The sequence below is a fragment of the Aythya marila genome, assembly GCF_965140915.1.
Source record: "Aythya marila genome assembly, chromosome: 27".
In the NCBI taxonomy this organism is placed as follows: Eukaryota; Metazoa; Chordata; class Aves; order Anseriformes; family Anatidae; genus Aythya; species Aythya marila.
In genome coordinates this window covers 3,374,877-3,396,921 of record NC_139068.1, presented here as the reverse complement: position 1 = coordinate 3,396,921, position 22,045 = coordinate 3,374,877, and the positions used below count along the sequence as shown (strand labels likewise).

Genomic DNA, 22,045 nt, shown 5'->3' with positions numbered 1-22,045 from the left:
CGTCCGGAAGGGTTCCAACAAGCATCTGCAACACCGATCGCTGCTCCCCCCTCTGCTGCCCAGAATCAGGTTACAGCATTTCGCGTGGATTCACAAGTTTGCAGCTCCTGCTGCTGCTCAGCCCACTTTGAAAGGGCCGATCTCCTGAAGGACTACAGCAAGAATTTAAAACCAAGAGGCCTTTTCCAAAAACTCGTCCCTATACTCAGCTCGTTACCTTTTTAACCTCGAAGTGCTGTGAGCTTTGTACATCCTCCGAAGTGGCTAAGCAAAGTCACAGAGGGATGAGGCGCACGGGCGGTGTGCCCACGCAGGCACAGCAAGCACCCACGGGCCGAGCACGGAGTTCTCGGATTGTGACAAATGGGAGCATCCACTGTGACACCCCACAAGCCTTCCCCGGAATTCCCAATTCTCCTCTGCTTGAAATCGAGCAGCATATGCAGCTCATTAGAGTAAAATAGAATTTTCCCTTAAAACATCTTCTTAGCTGTAAGCGTACAGTTGCTCATACATTTCTTCAAACTGCAGCAGAATTATTTAAAGTCACAGACGGCATTTGAAAGCAGAAAACGTGTTTAGAGTTAAGAGCAATAAATTTGTTAGAAATGAAAACAATTACTGCCTGAGTCAATGCAGTCAACAGCCTCCTGTGATGCTTTTTTCTGACTGAATTCAGAATCGTTACACAACTGCCTCTCCTCCTCACATTCACTGCCTTTCTGAATGGCAAGATAAACTAAAAATGAATGTGTTTAAAAAAAAATAGGCACTAAAAGGACAGAGACAAAACCCACCAGGCTTAGCGTGCCATCACTGACACAGAACCTAGAACCAAGGATCTTATAAATTCCAGCTATATGCCTGGCACAACAGTTATCTTTACTGCCCTTTTCTACCTTTATTGTCTTTAGTGCAAGGCTATTACGTACATAAAATCATCCCGATTGGTCCTTTTAAGGTTCAGCCTCACTGCAATTACTGGGACACTGGAGGAACGCCTTTGAGTTCAAATGGGCTGAATTAATTCTCCTCCAAAAATAAGACCCAAATACGTTTTGCCTTCTGGGATTCCCACGTTTAAGAGCTGCTGCCTGGCCGGCACCACTTCCACGGGCATACGTCAACACTGGCCCCAGCAGCCCTGCTGTCACTCAACACTACTTCAGGTTAACTTTGAGACTTTTAACTTCAGGTTTAACATCAGAGCACCACACGGCTCAGCATTTCAAACCAGCACCCCACTGAAAGCAGCGCCTTCTTCCCAGACCAGGAGCAATCGAGGATAACAAGCACCTCTTCTGTGCATACTCCTGGTCACTTGGAACAAGGAGTCACAGTCTCAACCCACAGCACTCAGATCCGAGGCAGCAGCGCTGCAAACCTTAAAATCTTGTGAAGTAACCCGCAGGCTACTATCAGAAGGAGCATGTGTATCCGAGGACTTTGCTGCATCACTTCGTAAGCAGGGTAGCTCCTGTATCACACTAATACCTTAATGAGGACTAATTCCTGACAGCCTTCTGGCCACAAACCTGCCAGAACTCCAAGCCCGCAGCAATGTTCTCAGCAACTTGCTCAATTTCTTCTCTGCGTTGCCTCAGATTTTTTTTGAGACTGAATTTCCACAAATTAGCTGGTTAGATCATCGAACGCTCTCACTGCTTTTGGATATTTTGCCAATACGAACTCAAAATCTTGGTTGCCTTTTTTTTGTTTCTTTTGCACAAGGTGCTTATAGGTCCTGCACAGGGTGGGCGTGACACACTGACCCAGATTCCAGGCTTAAGAGCAGCTGCACCACCAGAAAATCATTTGCTCGGGAAGAGGCTGAGCAAGAGCAAAAGCCAGCAGGGGGAAGAGCAGGACCAGGAAGCATCTCGTACCTCGTACACCTCCAGACTGCTCTTTAGGAAGAAATCCTGTCCTCAGCTGCACCTGTAAGTAACTTGGAATCGTCATCTCCGCAGAGAGAAGGGGAAACAAGAAATAGTCTGCAGGTATGCATTTTATGTCACATCCATCTCATGATTTTTAACCAAAATTGTGACTCAAAAGAGTGAAAATTTAGAACCTAAATTAAAGCAAAACCTGGTAGAAAACCAAGGTAATTTCACACGAGCTTCAAGGTAATTTTAATCTCTCCCAGCTCTGTTTTACCGAGTTCTTCCCTCTGGAAGCTATCTTAATGCACACACAGCCCAGCCCAAGAAGCTCTGCTTGTTTTGCCGACACAGAACTGAAGTGGCAAACTTCATATAAACTTATCTGCAACAACAGAAAACCACAGAGCTCCACCAAAATCTTCTACCCTACTCCAAATACGTATCAGAAACTCTAAAGGAGCATCACAGCTGGTTGGGAAACAATCTTAACACACCACTGACTTCCAACAGCGTATTCTCACACCAAATACAGCATTTTTGTCAAATAACTTTAGGAAACACAAGAACAAACCTCTACGTTTCAAGAAATTGGGGAGCGTGGCTTGCTCACAAGCCTTTTGAAACAGCAAGGAAAAAGAAAAAGAATCCAGCTGCAAGCCAATTCAAGCCATCCAATAAGAACATAACTGAGGAGTTTCTTAGGGTATAAAACAAAATCATTTACTCTATGAAAGCATAAATAAAATTAAGCACCTTAAAAATTAAGCCACGGTGTAAGTGACTCTATCTGCAAGTTGGGACAAGATGGGACATACTCCGGCTAAAAGAAAGAAAAATACCACCAAGCAATGACCAGTTTACTGAAAACTACTGGAAAGAGAAAAAAAAAAGCACGCCTCTCATCCCACAATGATTTCATACAGATGTTAACGTGACATTACTACCACCAAGTACGACAAGGTTGCTGCCAATATTTTGCAGTACTCGGGGATTTCAGTTTGCTGGTGCACCAAAGAGACGAACCATCTTCTGATGCTTCAACAGACGACAAAATTATTTCAACGAATGCCTCGAACGGCCACAGAGAAGCCTGGTAGCATCCCCATATATTAAGCAAATCCCCCCCTTGCAGTGACACCTTTAGCCGTCATCCATCTTTGAAATTAGCAGATGCGATATTGCAAGCGACGCTGCGTACAGCGCAGGCAGACAATGAAGGGACAGACAGGAACAGGCACAGCAAATCCCTTTCAACGGCACAAAACGTTAAAAAGTGAGTCAGGAAGGGTAAAAAAAAAAAAAAAAAAAACCACCAGCATGCAGTTTTTCTACGTTGCCAGGAATTAATTAAAATGTAATAAAGTTTTTAATTCTTATAACTGCAAAGAGATTTGCACAACATGTTAACCGATGCGTGGGTGTCCCAGCCTGCAGCAAGGCAGTGCGATTATTTCTGAGGTATGAGCTCCCGTCGACGCAAGATGCAAGCTTTGAAGGTTAATTACAGCCAGCTGAATGACGACGTGTTGTTTGTATCACAGCTGGACATCCCCAAAACCCCAAAACAACCTAACTTGATAAGTGTGCAAAGAAACAGAGAGCCAACGTGCTTATCCAGCAGGGCTGGACAAACTGGTTTTCCCAACCCATATAAAATTTCTTGAGTCCTGTTGTACAAAAACAGCTCAGAGTTTTCAGAAGTTGCCCACGCATCTGAGGACTTAAAACGCCCAGCATCTGCAGATCTGGGAAACAAATCCCTCTCCTTTATCTGTTAAAGGACAGGAGCCGATTGCCATCACTGGAAATAGTTTTCACTATGATCTGTGCCAACAACAGTCACGTTCAATAAGCCTCCGAGCAGCTTTGAGCCCAATAACCAGCATTATCTGCAGGAAACGAGTGGGATTCTCCCTCAAAGCGCGTTGTGCTAGCAACTTCTCATCAAAAGCTGATGAACTTCTTATGTACGGGAGATCTTAAATATAAAAGGCCACAATCACCCTCACGTCAAAGTTGGCAGACCTGCGCGAGCACTTTGTTCTTCTGCCCGCGTGCTCTGATTTCCTGATGTAACCAACTTGTTACATGTAAAATTGTGTATCTGCTGCTCTCCCTGGATCGGAGGAGTGAATTATCTCCTTTAAGGGAGCAAAGGAGGTGAAAGGATCACACGCTACTGAGCGCTGGCCAGCATTTCCCTGTCTGGGGAAGTTTTGGTCAGCGCCTCATGCAGGAACAGCAGCTCCCCAACAAAGAGCCAGGTGTATCCACCTGCCTACGCTTTGCATAGGAGTAACTCCTACCGCTAATGAGAGAGAATCCTTTGGGCACTGCAGGACTCGCTCTGCCTCTCTCCATTTTTTCCATTTATTACAGGGGAAGCTAAGAACTGGGAACTTACTGTCAAAAAGCAATTACCCCTACGTACTCCAACAGTTATTTTCTGTAATTGCTGAAATGTAACTGTAAGCTTTAAATTCTAGTCTTAAGATTTCTAGCGATTACACGAGTTCTAACAGATCAGTAGACAGAAGAACACTAGGAAATAAGCACAGACCTCAAAACCAGAAGCATCCACAAGAAAGAAGTGACTTATTGGGTGTGAAAAGGGAAAAAAAACTAATAGGCTTCAGATGAGCAGAGTTCCTGAGAATCGACTCCATTTTGGTTAAAAGAAACTTAACTTAGGGAAGGTCAGACTCGATATAACAACACCAGCTATTTACACTACCACCCACAAAGACAACCTGGTCCCACACCAAACCCCAGTGCTCCAGGCCTGTTTCTGCATTGCTGCGTTTGTGCCCTGAGCAGCACCCGTTCCCTGCAGCAGCTTTCATAAAAAAGTAAAGAAACGTACATAAACTAGGTCTAATTCTTAAGTTTAGCCCCTGCAAATGAGTCCAAAACGGTCTTTCTGCAACACACCGCGACCCTGCGCAGCTGTATGAACCCTTGTGGAGAACAAGAACCGAAGCCAGCCTTAAGATGAAGGCTTTCCCCTTCCACCACGTACACGACAAAAGAACAGAACCTCATACATCTTACACCCGTTTCTTATAGAATATAAGAAAAATAATAACTAATAAAGCAGCCGAGCAGCTGAAGGCCAGGGGAAGTCGACAAAGCGCGAGCGGCCACACAATTTCTGCAGACCGCTGTCCCTCGGGGACCGGGCACCTCACTTTTTCATTGCTGCAGGGTTTGTGCCTGAACTGCTGGGCAGGGGAAGGACGTCCGGGTATAAACCCGACAGATTTATTTATTTAAAAAAATAATAATAATAAGCGTCAGGTTTATTTAAATATAAATAGAGGGAGAAAGCCTGGTTTTGACACTAGACTTTGACAACCTCTGGAAGGGGAAAAAAAAAAAAAAAAAAGGAAAAAAAAAAAGCCCATAGCGCATCCTAGCCGCCAGGTTTTCCTTCCAGCCGGGCCTTTTGTACGCTGCTGCGGGGGCCCGGCGGGGAGCGGGGAGCTCAGCACCGAGCCCGAGGCGGCCGCGGGGCTCCGGGCAGCGCCCCCCGGCCCCGAGATGGCGGCGGGAGGGCCCCTCCGCCGAGCCCCGAGACAAAGCGGGCGGCGGGGCCGGGACGGAGCGGGGCCGGGGCGCCGAGGAGGCGGAGGCCGCTGTCCGGAAGCCTGAGGCAGCGCCGGGGCCCGGCCTGAGGCAGGCCCCGGGGTGTGGAGAAGGGAGGGGGGGGGGGAGCGCCGTGAGGGGAAGGCCGCGGGCCGGAGCCCCCGAGGGGGGCGCCGCGGGGGTGGAGCCGCGGACGGAGGCGGTGGAGGAGGTGGAGGAGGAGGCGGCGGGGCCCGGTCGGAGCGGGGCGAGGCAGCGGCGGCCGCCCCCGTACCTGAGCCGCGGGCGGTCCCCCCTCGGCGGCGGCGGCGGCCCCGTGCGCGCAGCGCCCCAGCGGCCGGGCCGGGGGCAGAGCGGAAGGGGGGCGGCAGCAGAGCGCAGCGCCCCGCGGCCAGCACCTGCCGCCCGCCTCCTCGGCGCGCCGATTGGTCGAGGCCGGCGCCGCCTTCGTTCGGATTGGGCGCCAAGAGGTTGAGAGGCAGAGGGAGTAGCCCGTAGAGCGGGCGGACGGCGAACAACAAGGCGATGGCGGCCGTTGATTGGGAGAAACGGTCCCGGCGAGGGCCCGCCTACCAACAGGAGGGCCGGCCGGTAGTGCTCGCGTCGCTCAGTGGCTTTCCGCCAATAGAAGACGGCTCTGAGGAGACGGCGGCCCGCCCCCGCCTCCTATTGGACCTAAGCAGCGGGACGGCGGGCGCTGATAGGCGGAGCCAGCTGTCCGTCAGCTGCAATCAGAGCCCTGCGCTCCGGCGGGGGCGGGGGGCGGTGCGGACGTGAGGAGCCGCACAGAGGCGGGGGGGGATGGGAGGGGGGGGCGCTGCGGCCGCCCTGCGCCAATGGGGCGGGGAGGGGCCGCCCCCCCCATCCCCCCCCTCGGGGGCTGTGGCACGGAGCCGCCTCAGGGACCCCCGGGTTCAGCCCCTGGGGGGGTTACGCGGGGGTCCAGGGGCGCTGAGACCCGGGGTGCTGCTGAGGGGGGCGTTAAAGGAGAACACGGGGGGGTTAAAAGAGATGAAAATGGGATGGAAATGCTGGAAATGGGGGGTGGGGGAGCAAAGGGGGGCGCAGACACAGCCCTGCTCCCCCCACAGCCACCCTGAGTGGCAGGGGGCACCCAGGGGCCCGGCTGGAGCCAGCACAGGGGCAACAAAATGGATGTGAGGGGAGGCCCCCATAGGGCCAGGGTCCCTAAACCCCACTCTCATGACTCCACTAACTCCCTATTTTATTTTATTTTATTTTTTTTAATTAAAGGAGTTTCTTATCTCCACCTCTTCCCACGTACAGCTCCTTCTCTACAGGGCACAGGCTTTACCTCTGCTTCATTCCCACCCCGCTGGACCAGAGCCGTGTTTGATGCAGTCCCGCTACAGCCCGAATCCTGCCACAGCCCTGACACTGAGGTACAGCTCTGCCCCGCTCTGTCAGGGATGCTATGGGTTGAGGGGAATACCTGAGGCTACAGAGGAAATGTGCTGCAGCTCCTGGCACCTCCATCTCCAACTGTCACCATCACCACAGGACAGAGGCGCTTTTTCCAACTGGCTGCAAGGACCAGAGAAGCCTGCCTGGATAAAGAAGTATCAAATAAAGAAGTATCAAGGGTATTTTTAAATTTATGGTCTGCACAAGTTTAATTGAGCACAAATTCTGTATACTGGCTGGGAAGAGATGGGAATTCCCAAAATGGAAGGAAGATCCTTCCCTTTTTTCAACATTGGTTTTCTTGCTTCTTGATTTTACCCATTAAATACTTATTTTACCACATCACACACTGGTTATTTACTCCAGGATTTCAGAACACAAATTTGCAAGTATGTATGGTAGCAGGATGATGCTTCATTTCCCAATTTCCAACACTTAAAAAAAAAAAAAAAAAGCGCAAATTGCTTCATATCCAAAGCCACACACTAGCTCACATTATAGCACAGTAATTTTTTCTAGCAGAGCTTTACGGTTTCAAATCTGCAAGCCTAAATTACGAAGCATCTAATTTGCAGTAAAGTTGTCCTAATTCATGCTAAATAAACACGAACTCAGAACAGTAGACTGAAACCTATGTGGGAAAACAAAGCTCAAAAACAATATACTAAGGAAGTCAATTACAATAGGTTCTTTCTATTGAAATATACACGTATTTCCTCAATGCTGCCCACCCACCAATTCTTATCGCAATATAGACTAAAAAGTCAAAGGACATTTTCAGTGGAATGTAAAGGCCTGACATTTAAGTGTTTAAAGTTACCACTATTCTTAATAAAAACTTATTTTAAACAGTGCAGACAAAGTAACAGTTGCACAATTTCACAGCTTTGGCTTTCAGTATCTCAAATGTTGATCTGATTTCTTCAGTTATTTCAGCTGCATTTGCTTAGGGAAATCTGTCTTAATTTATTTCTCTGGTTTGGGAAGTTGATAGAGATGCTCGCATGACTTGCTACAAACATCTCCGATACAATGGCTGAAGAATTCTAACAATTCTGGTTTTATTCCTTAGAAATGCAGGCAATTACTAAAATCCAAATGTGAACTGGGAATTGCAATGTGGAAATCTGCTAACCCCCCTGATACTGGGAATCCAGATGGGTTTTTTGTTTGTTTGTTTAAATTGAACATACCATGTTCAATGGTACATAAGGCCTCGTAGTAGTGCCTCCAAGAAAAATACTTTGAATACAAGAATATTAAAGTAGTATTTCCACAATTTCTTTGTAGTGAAAAACAACAGGCCTTAAAAAAATAAGAGGCTTAGAATAATGGAACATATTCCCGCTCAAGAAATTACATCTGGAAACCTTCTTCAGAAAGAGTTAAATGAAAACAGTCACCACTTTCATCTGAAAAGATATTTATTTTGAGAACTTCAACTTGCACATTGTACAAAAATTGACAAATTCAGCAAAAAAACTATAAAACGTTTTTTTCCCCCTAACATATTAACATTATAATTTTAAAAAAGGGTAAGAGTTAAGAAAACTTAAGCCAGGCACATTTGTTCCAGTCTGTCTGCAGTGAAGTGTGATTAAAAACATCTTGTCATGTTGAGGTATTAAACTGCAAACTTTGGTAATGTTAGAAAAAGACAATCCATTCACAAAAGCAAGCCTTCTTGGTGTCATTTACAATAACCAAAATGTTTCATAAAAAAAGTCAAAATTGATTATTCTCCATTTCTAGGTAGAAAATACACTGAAACAAAGAAATTCATGTTACCATAATACACCTAGCATTAGGAGGAAACCTGAAAGTTTGCAAATCCATGCTAATCGTATACAGCTACAGTGTTATATTTAACCCTAAGAACAAAATCCGGTTGGCAAGTTTAAACAATTCAGTGCTTATGAAAAAATATATACGGTGATTCAGAGCCCAGTCTTTCCAAAAAGGACAAAAGGCACTTAAGAATGGCTTTAGTATATTCCACAATGGCATTTCTGGATAGAAGACAGCACCTGGCTGAACAAATAGTTCCCTAATAAGAAGTCCAACTGAGGTAGTACTTCATATTGCTCCAACTACTTGACTATAAGCAAGGAGCTTTTTTTTTTTGATATACAAAATTAGCAGGAAATGGCTTTTTATAGGTCTGTCAAATGTATAAAAAACAGTTATTTAAAAAATAGTAAATATCCACTTGCAATTAAAAAAGTCATAAGCCAGGAACCATCTTGTAAAAGGTGAGCATCAAAATGCTGCCAAGGTGATGCAAAAATCTACCTTTATGGCCAAATCCCCAAATGCTGAAGATTGTTCTAGCAACCAAGCCATTTTTCTTGAATTAAAAAAAATAGGGGGAGGAGGTGGGAATGGGACAACAGAGGGCAATCCGAGAACTTTCACAATCATTAGCAGCCTTACCGGAAGCACTTTGTATAGAAAAAAAAAAAAAAGATCTGTGCTGATGAATGGCAGTTTGGAAGGGAAAAAAAAAAAAAGCAAAATTCAACATTTAGAACAAAAACAAAATCCACAAACATACAGAAGGATATTCCTTGAAGTTCATAGTTTTTTAAAAACAAGGAAGACTTTAAACTTTTTTTTTTTTTTTTTTTAGGGATCTGGGAGAACACAGACTACTTTTTTTTTTTTAAATTAAGCCCATTGAAAACCCATTAATAAGTTTGAACAAAAGGAAATTAGAAGTGCTTTACAGAATCACCGTCCATTGCCATATCCAGGAAAGAGCTGAGTTAGAATGGTCTGCAGTGTTTCATTCACTTGCATGGTATAGTTTTTGCCAAGATCGTAGCGGCAGGCTGGACAACTGTACACATCAGCTTTGAAGGATCTATCCAAACAATCCTGGTGAAGGACAAAAAAAAAGTAATTAGTTAAGAAATACAGATGTGCTGTTCAGCTTATTCTACAAAGCCCCGATTGGAGAATGAGGCTCCTTTTACATCCTAGTTCACCCAGGTGCTGACAAGAGCTGAGAAAGGCCAAGAGCAATGCAAGGCTGGCTGTCGGAGAGAAAACTTCCATCATTACATGCAATAGCACACACTCTTCAACAGAGCGCCATCAGTCACAGCAGCATTTTAGTATGTGGTAGAGATGCTAAGGACTGTCATAGCTTCCACAAGAACACTTCACATTATTCCTCATAAAAAAAAAAAAAAAAACAAACCCATGCACTTTGTGACATTAACAAATCCATCAGTGTCACCTAGCAGTATTATTCAGCCTGCAGAGAAGCTCTTATCTTCTTTTAAAAGAACCAAGCAGTAGCAATACAATTGTGGAACTTTCTTTAAAGTGAACTTCCCTACACCAATGAACTTTCATCAAATCCTAGGTTTTCACATATATAACTGAGTCCTGCTAAAGCACTAACAGGCAGAAAAAAAAATCTGCTAAATCTGCTTCACCACTTAACAAGTCAGTTCAAGGCTCAACTGCTCAACAGAAGAGTCACTGCAACTGCTCACCTTGCACACGTTATGTTGGCATACGGTTGTGACCGGCCGAAACACAACCTCCTGACAGCAAATACACAAGAAAGCCTCTTCAACTTTATTTAGAAATTTCTGTAAAGAGAACATTTGAATCAACTTCTTGTTACTGTGCTCTGAAAGGTACAGCCCTCCCCCCAACCCAAAAAAATAAAAAACAAAGGATTATTTTAGACATCAAAAGGTGGTTGTTTTTTTTCCTCCTTTAAACAAAGCTCAACATGGAAAAAAGCCACATTAACAAGTTCTTAACCTTCTCACTGCTCTCAAATAGTGCTTTTAAGTTATGCTGCGGAAGTCTCAGAATTCCTACTTTTTTATTTTTCCTATATTTTTTTTAATGTAGGCAATTTCTTTATGCAGCCAAGAAGTTTGTTTGGGAGGAGTACAATAGTTAATTATCACTATTTTGGCAATACAAAAGCATTATATACCGGTCCATCTTTGAGAGCATCTAGTACTTCATTCCACAGTTTTTCATTGGCTTCATCACTTTTTATAAGAGATTTTTGCTGAGATGTCAGCTTGTATGGCTCTACTTTAGTTTTCTTTGGAGTCCCTGTAGGAGAGTTAATTACTTTTTCCTCCCCTCCACCTGAAAATGAAAAAACACAGTGACTTCTTAAACAACAAGAAAAAAGAAAAAAAAGATTAAGTAGGTAAAATCCACAAAGACCTACAAGGCTTTCTATATCCACTTGCCTACTCCACAAACCTGCTGATTTCCTTTTCCTCTTTCCTTTCCCTGGGGTATCAAACTCCTCCTCTCCGTTATTTTCTTTTTCTTTATCTTTGTTTGCAACAGCTTCCAAATATCCCTCAGGATACTGCAGGAAAACACAAAACAAAAAGCTTTCAATGCAAACAGGGCCAATTCAAAGACTTACAGACTATTAAAGGCTGGAAAGATGACCTCTGAGAGTTACTCCAAGGGTTATCTGTTTTAAATAATAGATCCCTGCCCTCCTAAAGTACTTCGACTGTAAGAATTCCATACAAAAAAATGAGTTTTGTCCATTTAACCTCCTGATGTAGAAAGAAAACAACCCACAAGAGTGAACATACTTATGTCACCCTCAGTCTAAAAGGGGGCTATCTTGATTCTTAGATTCTTACACAATGCAAAGCAGGTTATCCTCAGTAAGAACGTATAATAGAAAAACTCCTGCTAACCATCAAGTCAAAGGGAACTACGGTGATGTTCCAAAAGCATACCTGCATTGTTAGGCCAAGCTTTTTCATCCTGTCCTTTCCTTCTTTGGTCCAAGGAGCAGGTTCGTCATCATCCCTCCTAAGTAAGTAACGCCACACCAAAAATCCAGATTTCCCTGTTTCGGGCCAGTATTTCACAACCTAAAAAGACAGCCAGAAGCAAGCCCACCAGATATTATTAAAGCTTCTTTGCCATAAGCAAATTACCTTTTCCTACTTCAGTAGAATTCAAATCCTCCTTACCTTATATATCCCATCGTATCTGTTCCCTTCTACAGGAGCGTATTTGCTGTGTTTGCCTCCTTTCACATTCCTCACCACCCGGACTGGCTTCCCAGCTCTCCAGTCCTTAGCTTCAGCTCCGTTTTTGTCATTGATGGGGGCACTACAGTTCAGAGCCAGAGCTCTGTAAGAGGAAGTCCATTCAGTTTAGTGAATTTACCCAAAAACTCTTCAGAATCAGAGAGAGAACAGAGTAAAGCAGAGCTTGCATGGAATACTATTTTACTGAGCATTGCACTGGTACAGTCAGGTACCATTACTACAAAGAGTACCAGTGTACTGGCATTGTGCTCAACCTTAGAAATAACGTACCATAAAAACCCTGGAAGCTATTACTGCCTATGGGAGCCCCTTCTGGGCCAGGTCTCAGGTAAAAGCGTGTAGCCAGTCTTTTACTGCTTTGCCTTACATAGTAACACTTTCAAGTATCTAAAACTAAGTATCTAGCAAGTATCTAATACTAAGTAACACTAACAACTCTGTTGACTAGGGATCACGTTTTTGTTTTAAATACACTGATTATTCATTATATTACCCTAAATTAATTGCATGGACCACCTCCTCCACTCAAATCCACACTTAGTGCAGGAGTAACAGCTTTGAATTACGAATGATCTGGTCTCCCAAGGTGACTCATACAACAGTAGCTGCAAAGGATTCAGGAGAGAGTATGAAAGTTTCTACGCTATTTTACTACTCTGTTCCTTAAGTTTCAGACAACATAGAATTATAGTGATATTAGTCTCACATTTCTCATTTAAAGTACACTGTAAGAAGCATTTCCAGTGCACAACAGATCTACAGCTATTGTAAAACAACAGTTTTACAAGTCAGTTTTACAGATTTCAACTTAGATAAATAAGTTTTCAGGTCAACAGACTGCTAGTTACTAAGGTTCAGAACAGAGTGCAAGTGTTGCCAACCTGTTCATGTTGGTGAGTTTTTGATCACAAGACTGTTCCGCTGTACGTTTGTTTCCAGAAAGATCGCGACCTCCGCTCCCTGTATATGTGAAGGAATTTCCATGATCCTGAAACGTATATGGATGGTTGCAACATATTCACAAGAGTAATTAAATAAAAGAGTATTTTTATCAGGTATCTTTAATATTGCACTCTGCAAAAAGGAAAAACCACACACACACACCCCCATTTAAGTCTCCCAGACTTGACTTGCCTGTCATCCCCTCTTAAGTTTGCTAAGAACAGAGCAAAGAGTCAGGGTGAGAACTTGTCTCATCGTACACCTTAACAGGAAAGGCCTGATACAAAACATAAGACTTCTACATGATAGTTTGGTTCTCAGACATAAACAATCAGGATTTACTTACTATATCATCTTCATAGCCTCCTGCCAGAACCAAGGAATAAGCACCATCATTACTTCTGCCATGTATACCTGCTACGTGGGGCCTGTGAACACCAGATTCGCTCACCTGGAAGAAAAATAAGAGAAGGAAAAAATACAATCCAAAAGTCTGTTAGGCAGCAAATGAGCAATGAGATCACTCCCTGGTCTTAGAACTAAACCAATTAATAATAAGTACTACTTTGTGTTTGTTTTGCATGTATTACAGGATGAAACTGTCCTCACCACCATCATCCAAACAACTCCATATAAAGGAAACAAGTCTTTCAAAAATAAGCAGTTGGATACTCCAGTGAATTAAACACCTGGGTATAATTTGTGATGTGAATTTAGATCTTTCTCACCTAGACTGCTTTTTAACAAGCTCCAGGAATTTTAGAGTAATGAAGGCACTAAAATGAAATACTTGTATAAGGCAATTGGTCTTGAAAGACTTTCATGTCATACTTGAAGAACAAAGGCTGGATAGCTCAGGGCTCCCCGCCCCATGCTCATACAGGGTGAGAAAACTTTAATATATCTAGTTACCTGAGACAGTCTTACCAGCAGAAAAAAAAAAAAAAACAAAAAAAAAAAAACAGGAGATATTACACTTATCCAAGGCAAAATACTGGAAATACATTTTTGGTTTGGAGTTTGAGTCACCAAAAAAGTACAAAGGAAAAAAACACTTGAAATGCCTGAACAATACAACATTAGTTATGGAACACTAGATAGAGACAAAGCCAGAATTCTTTCCTTTCTGCACTTACATATCCAGTGACATACACTTCACTATTAATTGCTTCAGGTTTCACATCTAATACTTGGATCTTTCCCATTTTTCTTTACAGTGGCTGAGGCCAGGATTCAGCTTCGTACCTGAACTCTAAATTTCCACATGGTGCCAACCGGAATCCCAGGAATTGGTCCATAGTGGTTGGAGGGGACAATGGTACATTCCTTTGTGCGGCCAACACATGCCATACCCTGTTTCAAAAAGGAGACCAGTCAGCCAAGAATTACAAGGAACACACACCAACACTATTCTTCAAAATAAAAACGGCTTTAGCTGACCTTGCCCCAGTCTCTCCGCGAGGATGAATTAGCAGATGCCATCTTTTGTTTCTTCTTACTTTCTTTTAATTTCTCTCCTGCTAAAACCACCTCACTTGCATCATTTCGACATTCAGGGCAATACCTAAAGTCACAAATCAATTAAAATTAACAAGTAGCAAAGCCTTAAATTAAAAAAGAGAATTTTCTCAGTAAACTGAGTTATGATACTACAATTTCCCCATATGAAACTGGACAAGACACTGAAGCAACTCCTCATACTGGAATTAGATCTGTGTTAGCCACTGTCCTTGCATGATCTTCTAAGTCACCGCAGAGGTCAGGAAATATTAGTGTCATAAAATTCATTGTATGAAATGCTGAAACAGGATACATCAACTAAACAGCATATTTCAACGTAGATATAAATATATATAAAAGATATGCCTTCACCTATATGTCCATACTTGTATTTATGGTTTAAAAAAAAAAATATATATATATATATATGCATGTAATCAGCATGTGTATTTCATATATTAAAGAAGTACATGTCACCAGCCTACCGTGATGATCAGGGACTGTGGAATACCCATAAACGACCCATAAAAATGACTATACGAGTTAAGCTTACTGGCATCAGGTTTACAGGTATCTGTACTTCAATTTGCATAAGCACCTACATCCCAAAACTATGCAAAAAAATAATTTTTAAAGCCACCAGCTTTTTCGCCGAAAACACGCTCTCACTAGACTCCAGAGAAGCTACGAAGTCCTATTTAACAATGAAACCACCACTCAGACCACCCATAACGGCAGCATACCTCTTTTCACTTCCTACAGTCACAATATCGCCACCTAAGGGCAGCATTAAGCCCTAGACCTCACTTTCTACTCGATGTAGATGGCAATTGTGATACTGCACAGCGTCCTTAGAACTTACCAGTCCTCGTCGTCTGGTATACTGCTAAGGGGAGGGTTGAGGCAGTAGATGTGGAAAGCCATATCACACTCGTCACACATTAGCTGTTTATCTGGATCTTGTTTACCCCCACAGATATAGCAAGCACAGATCCTGCAGGTTTTGTTCGGGTTGTCCTTACAAGCTTTACACACGGGGCCATTTTGTCCTGTTAGCAAGGAGAAACGACACTACTTCAGACTCCAGGAAGTGCCAAGATACACTAGAAACGGTCAAAGGAGTCACAGCTAGAAGTGTTTGTGAACTCCTTGATACTTAGAGAGTATTAACAGAATAACAAAAGGTAAGAAAATATCATACAAATGAGAACCACACAGCAGACTCACGTTTTAATGGACTGGCACTAATAGGACAAGCGCTGCCTGGTTCTTCAATTTTATAAATCTCATCCACAAACGTAATTGTGCAGTCATTCAAAGAATCACCAGCATCCCTACAAGGAGAAGTTGATAAATGTTAAATAGATCATAAAGTAACCTACAGCATGAATTCACAGCTGTGCACCAGTAACGCAGACTGGTTTGGTGTCAGCCCTGTATCACAAGATACCTGCTGCCGCATCGCCTGCTCTAGCATAGGGGCGTGACAGCAGCACCATGAAATACTTTTTGTGACATGAGACAAAATGTACTTCGTCTTAATGAAGATTCAGGTACTTGTAGCATTCAAATCACCATCAGTGACTGCTGTCACCGCAAACTACTTCTGACTATACTCCTCTCCTGTTTTAGAGTTACGAAGTCAAAATAACTTTGGTGAGAGGAAAAAGAAGGAACGTTCTGGCAACCCCGTGAAAGTACATTCTTATACATCAGCAACTAAAGCTCAGAGTCCCTTATATGTATACTTGCTTTCTTCTAAAGAAGAGATTTGGGGTTGATTTCATCATCTTGTAAACTGAGGGTTTATTCTGTATTTCTGTATCTTACAAAATAGCACACTGAAGTTTTTGTAAAACTATTACAGATGGTTAACACAAACAATTAAAACAATTCTTTGCCTCTTAGCAAATCTGGGGCTTTGCATCTTCCCAGCAGTATGTAAATCCACAGATCAGTGTGCCCTGTGATTCCTTGCAGTGCCCAATTCCTCCAGTGGCAGTTAATTGAAAACACAGTACTACAAGGTCAGTCACCCAGCTTCCCATCTCTCCTCAGCATTTCTGGTGTACCATTTTTTCAGCAGTCACTCAGACCTCATGAAGGCTTAGGCAGAGCTGGAGAACTCAATTTATTCCCCATTTCTATTCTGAATTGCTTACCCAAGTAGTATCTTCGCATTTATCTCCTTAATCATTTTTGTTTCCCTTTTCTGCAGAATCTCAGCATCATACCAGAAACCTCTCTCTTTCGGTTCATCGGGATTGTAGTTGACCATCACCACCTGTCCTACTTCCAGCTGGTGCCATTTCAAAATAGTCCGTGCACGAGCCCGCACATCATTCGAACTCAGTTCTACAACTCCATTTTCTGGATAACTTGAGGTAGAAGGCCAGAATGGAAGGACAGAGAAGACAAATCAGATTCACCATCAAGAGTTATTTGCAGTAATTGTATCTAGACGAGTTGATTTAAGAACTGATACGACAGAGCATACAAATACACTGTGAAGAATAACATCTCCTCCTCCCACACAGTCACAGCCGGAATCAGTCAGCCTAACTTTGTTAGTATCGTATCCCTTTCAAAACTTGGGTAATAGGATTTCATACCTCTAAAAACATGATTCCAGCCCACGTGTTTTGTTTTACAGTTAATGTCTTACAATTACAGCCCAGTTCTGTTCTACTTTCGTGAATTCTTACAAATTCCCCATTGACATCACAATCCAAATGAGTATTAGCCAAGAAATGAACAAAACTCACTCCTCATATTTCACATGATATATTACATCTTCTTCAGGAATGGTCGTCTGCTGATCAGGATCTGCACAACTGTCATTTGCAGCTTTTTTTCTGGTTACATTTACAACCTGGGCTTCAAACCATGCTCCCATATTCATATCACGAGCATCAACCAAGTCATTGATCTACACAAAGCAAAGGATACAGCTCACCAAATGGATTTTCAATTTGAGCATTAGTTTTCACATCTACTTGAAGATTTAGCCACCTCAAGTTAACTGTTATCAAGATGTTTTACTGAGCATCCTAAACATTGAGCTCTCCTTTGCCTTCCTGTTCCTATTATGCAGCCCGATAGTCTTAGGTTAAACCCCTAAGGCTCAAAATCTATTCTACACCAAATGCATAAGAGCCTTATCTTGTACAAACTACTATTAATTAGTTTACAAGAGGCTTTCTGAACTGTCTTACTCAATCTGATGAAGACATCACTAGATCTGTAATAAAATCCATTGAAACAGACAAGCAAAAACGATTCTGAACAGCTTGTTGAGATTTTCTTTGGTTCATTCAAGGAAAACTCAGTTTTGACAATTGCAACAACTCCAAGCAAAAAGACTGGGTGAAGTTTTTAAATTAAAATAAGTACTTGCAATGCTTTAAAAAAAATAAAATAAAGCATCTTGTAGTTTTAATTAAAAGGGTAAAATGAAAAATAAGATATTTTAACCCAAAACATGTTGCATTTAATTAGTTTGTGGTTGGCTGGTATTTTTTTTTTTGTTTGCTGTTGGAGGGTTTAAGGAAAAAAAAAGACAATTGGAGATTGAAAGATTTTCAGAAGTTTTCAACCACTGGAAATGCTTCCCCTCCCGAAGGCTGGCTTTAAGCAGCGCTCCTGCAGTGACCCACTCACCTTATAGAGGCCGAAGCCAGGGTCAGTCCAGTCGGGCTGCGCAGCCGTGCTGGGCTGTCCCTCCAGTTCCATGGCACCTTCTCCATTGTGAGAGCTTTTGTCAGATTCGCTTTGGCCTGAGCCGCAGCCAGAGTCTGTGTCGGAGAGCTCGGAGTCCTTCTCCTTACTAACAGCAGGAAGCACTGCTGGGCTTTGTCTAACCAAGAGCTGAACAATGTCATTCAGTCCAACACTGTAATCAAAAAGGGAGTGACCATCTTCCATCTACAGGGAAAGCATCAAAACCATCGGGTTATTTAATTCAGCGGAGATTTTCCAATTCAAAACCACCCATCGTGTTGCAACCGCCTCCGTGGGCCAAGAGAGACCACAGCTCTGGAGAACCATTGACAATCAAGGAACTTGGCAGTTCGTCAGCAGCACGGATACTTATAGATTGTTATTCTTACTGTTCAAAATGTTCTTTTTTAACCGACTCCACGAACTAAAAGAGCTTCCCTGCTGCCCAGATTAAACCTGGGTGTCCTATGGAAGGGTTTGTGGCACATTCCCTAGAAATACCACTTCTGGGAAGAAGGACTTAAACCACAGATCCCCCACATCCTATCAAGATAGAAAGATAATTCTACATCTAATGGAAGTTCCTATTTTCTTAATCGAGACACGTCTCATAACACAAACATTAACACAAAATGGTCTTTACGTTGTATTTGCACATGCTCCAGATTGTTGTGAGGACATTGCTCTGTTACACGCAGCATTACCTAGAAGCCAAAGAATTAATCACCTACTTTTCTCTGGGCAAACACGCAGTTTTTCCATTGAAAGTAAAAATCAAAAAGGACTCAATTCAACTTGAAACCACCCAATCACCGTTTAGCACGGGGAGGCAGGTCCTAATTTCACACCCGCTCTAATTTTAAGAACGGATTTTGAAAGTCTGGCGCTGTACGTAGTCAAATCAAAAGCCCACCCCTGCAAGGAGTAAGAGGAGCTCGTAGGGCCAATAGGTTCCTCTCCTTTCAGGAACTCGGAGGAGCACCACCATTTCGGAGTTGAAATATAGCACTCGAGACTACGCTGCAGCTCGAAGTTTAAACAAGCTTCACCACATATTTAAGGTCTGACTAAGAAATTATACAGGAAATGATCGTCCCCTTCCAGCCCAAACCACCAGAAAAAGCAATCCCCCGAGCTTTGTTCTCTATCAATGGGAAGCAGAGTAAAACCACAAAAATTTACACTTTACGGGAATCACTCCGATAATTCAATTCGGATTTATGGCTCAGAACGGGTACGGAGCAATCCCCGGAGGTCTGACCGTGCAGGAAGCGATCTGGACTTTCTCTGTTTTAGCAATGAGAACTCGCAGAGACACACGAGACCAAACCAAAAAAAACTGTCGCTCGTTCTTTTAGAGAGGAGACAATCCGACAAACAGGGCATTGTTATCGAGTGCCACCACCGCAGAACCGAGCGACAGCAGGTGCAGAGAGAAATGAAAGAGCAGAGAACGCGAACAGGACATGAAACCACAGGAGTTCAAAGGAAATTCTGAAAGAAGTGACAGCAACTGAAGGTCTATCTCCAGCAAAGGATGCCTTTTTTTTTTTTTTTTTTTTTTTAAATTAACGAGTATTTTCCTCGACGTTTGTAAATTCGAGCTAAGGAAACACGTGAACGTTTCAAACGACTCAAAACCTCAGACAAAGCAGTAATGGGCGCAGCAGGGAATGATTGCTACAGGATCGCGCTGGGTAAATGTTTCTGTGTAAGAGAAAAGAAGAAAAAAAAGAGACCTAAACTACGAACTAGGGGAGTTACACAGAAAGGAATTAACTTTGCAAAGCAAGTACGTCTTTAATGAAAATAAATAGAGTTTTATGATGGCCAATAATTAGGTTTAGTGCTTTTTGACTGCACGGACACTGGCAGGAGCCCGCTGACAGCCTGCCTCACCCAGCACCCAGTGTGTGACCCCCCCCGGGTCTCTGCACCCCCTGGGTGCCCGCGTTGGGGTCGGTCCCTCCGCTGACCCCACAGCCGGGTGCTGAAAGACCTGCCCGGTACTGGGAGTACTGGGTTTACTGGGGGGGGACAAACACGGAGCAAGGGGACAGCGGGGACACAGGGGGGGGACCTGGGGCCGTCGGGGGTCGACACGGGGGCGGCTGGGGGGGGCCAAAGCGCTGCTACCGAGGTGCCCCCCACCGACAGAGGGGGGTCCAGGGCTGAGGGACCCCCTCGGGGAGGGGGTGTGTGGGGGGGGTGAGAGCCCCGTCACGGGGCGCTAGGTGGCGGCAGAGCCCCCGCGGCTGGCAGCGGGCCCTGAGGGGGCTCCGGGGGGGGCTGTGAGGGGGAGCTGAGGTGTGGGGGGAGGCTGAGGGGGGGATGGGGGGGTCCGTACCTGCTTGCCCCGGTAGAAGAGGCGCTGGCGGTGGGGCTCGACGCCGAAGACCTGGTGAATGCGCTGCCTCAGCCCCTCCACTTTGGTGAGCTTGGAGAGCGAGTCCACGCGGTGGGTCTCCCTGCCGTCCATGGTGCGCACCTGGATCCACATGGCGCCGCTCCTGCCCTCACCCTGCCCGCACCGAGCACGGCGTCAGCGCCGCGGCCCCGGCCCCGGCCCCGGCGCTCGAGGACACCGCGCAACCTACCCCCACCGCCGCCGCCCCCCGCCCGCCAGCCGGCCGGCCGGCCCGCCCTCCTCCCGCCGCCACGCCATTGGCCAGCAGCCCGGCCGGTTCGGCCGCTGATTGGGCGTTGGGCGGTTTAGGCCCGCCCAGCCGGGCGCCTAACGGCTTTGGTTGCGCCCCTACCTCCCCCCCCCCTCCTCCCTGTGCCGCCTCGCGGGCGGGCGCCGCGCGCCAACTGTATCTCGCGCCACAATTGAAACGCTCCCTGCGCTCTCGCGGGGGGCCGCCCCCGGGGGAAGCCTCGCGAGGTTATGCAAATGAGGCAGCCCGGCCGGGACGGGAGGGGAGGGGGAGAGCTCTTAAAGGGGCCGCCGCCTCCGGGGACGGCGGAGCTCGGGTCCGGGAGGGGGGGACACAACGGGGCCGCGCCTCCCCCCCCTCTCCTCACTCCCCCCCTTCCCGGGGCCGGGCTGCTCCGCGCGTTCACGGCGGGGGGCGCCGCGTTCCGGCCCAGAGAAAAATAAATAAAATAATAATAAAATAATAATAATAAAAAATCATAAAATAAGAAAATAAAATAAATTAAAAAATAAAATAATTTAAGAAAATAAAATAAATAATTAAAAAACGGGGCCCCGGCCGCCGCCGTGCGGTCCCGCTCGCTGCCAGCCCCGGTCCGCAGCAGCCCCGGGAGCCGCGCGGCGCCCTGCCCGCCCCCCGGCCCGCTCGCAGCCCCCGGCCCGGCCGCGCTCCGAGGGCTCGGGGCCGCTCCCGGATCCCCGCGACCCGCCCCGGCAGCGCTCAGCCCCTGCTAGAAGAGCCCCGGGGCAGCGGCTCCGCTCCCGGTGTGCCCAAGGGGGACGGACTCCGCCGACCCCCGGTGCCGGCAGCTGTCACCGGGCCGGGAAGGGAGGAGGGGAAGGGTGGGGGGAGAAGCGAAGGGGAAGGAGGGTGAGGGAAGCTCCTCCGCCGTCCCCTTACCGCGTCCCGGGCTCGGGGGTCGGCGGCGGGACTCACCGGCGGTGCGGTGCTGGAGGCCGGTGCCGCGCTGCGCCCCCGCCGCCGCCCCGCGCCTCTCCCCGGCCCTTTGGAGTTTGGCGCGGAAAAGCCCCGTGCGCGGCGGGCGCCCGCCCATTGGCCGCCGCTGGCGGGAACTGAGCGCCGGGGGCGGGGCCACGCCCAACCGGGAGCGCGGGAGGGCCCCGCAGCGCAACCGGGACCCGAGCCGGGACCCCCCCCCCTCCCGGGGTCCGGCACGGAGCGGTCCCTTTGGTCCCGTCCCGCTGCGAGGGGTCCGAAAGGGTCCGGTGGGAGCCCCCCGTGGTGGGTGGGAAGGGTCTCCCGGTAG

General features: G+C 45.8%; 2 protein-coding genes across 5 annotated transcripts in view; both read right to left on the bottom strand.

Moving 5' to 3' along the window:
* Positions 1-5,899, bottom strand: part of KDM4B (lysine demethylase 4B) — a 90,544-nt gene extending 84,645 nt beyond the window's left edge. For all 3 annotated transcript variants that reach the window (XM_082779888.1, XM_082779889.1, XM_082779890.1), the window contains exon 1: positions 5,746-5,899. The gene's annotated coding sequence lies outside the window, so the exon portion shown is untranslated. The remainder of the gene's footprint in view (positions 1-5,745) is intronic.
* A 2,417-nt stretch (positions 5,900-8,316) lies between these two features.
* Positions 8,317-21,810, bottom strand: UHRF1 (ubiquitin like with PHD and ring finger domains 1). 2 transcript variants are annotated; one of them, XM_082779842.1, is made up of 17 exons: positions 21,715-21,810; positions 20,469-20,642; positions 18,062-18,325; positions 17,167-17,330; positions 16,564-16,779; positions 15,629-15,735; positions 15,264-15,450; positions 14,342-14,465; positions 14,147-14,254; positions 13,248-13,352; positions 12,841-12,947; positions 11,879-12,041; positions 11,639-11,776; positions 11,139-11,250; positions 10,858-11,018; positions 10,400-10,498; positions 8,317-9,773 (listed from the first exon to the last, which is right to left on the bottom strand). In XM_082779842.1, the coding sequence occupies exons 2-17, from the start codon at positions 20,619-20,621 to the stop codon at positions 9,627-9,629; spliced, it is 2,355 nt and encodes a 784-aa protein (XP_082635968.1). In that variant the 5' UTR covers positions 20,622-20,642; positions 21,715-21,810; the 3' UTR covers positions 8,317-9,626. The 2 variants fall into 2 exon arrangements, with proteins under 2 accessions (XP_082635968.1, XP_082635967.1); XM_082779841.1 differs by having other exon boundaries at positions 21,679-21,749.
* Positions 21,811-22,045: the final 235 nt, after the last annotated feature.

Excerpts from the sequence above, each read along its gene's own strand:
- UHRF1 (XM_082779842.1), bottom strand. The coding sequence starts at position 20,621 with ATGTGGATCCAGGTGCGCACCATGGACGGCAGGGAGACCCACCGCGTG. Across the intron at positions 15,451-15,628 it reads TAGTGCCAGTCCATTAAAAC|GACAAAATGGCCCCGTGTGT; the intron begins GTGAGTCTGCTG and ends CCTTGCTAACAG. Across the intron at positions 9,774-10,399 it reads GCCAACATAACGTGTGCAAG|GATTGTTTGGATAGATCCTT; the intron begins GTGAGCAGTTGC and ends GTCCTTCACCAG.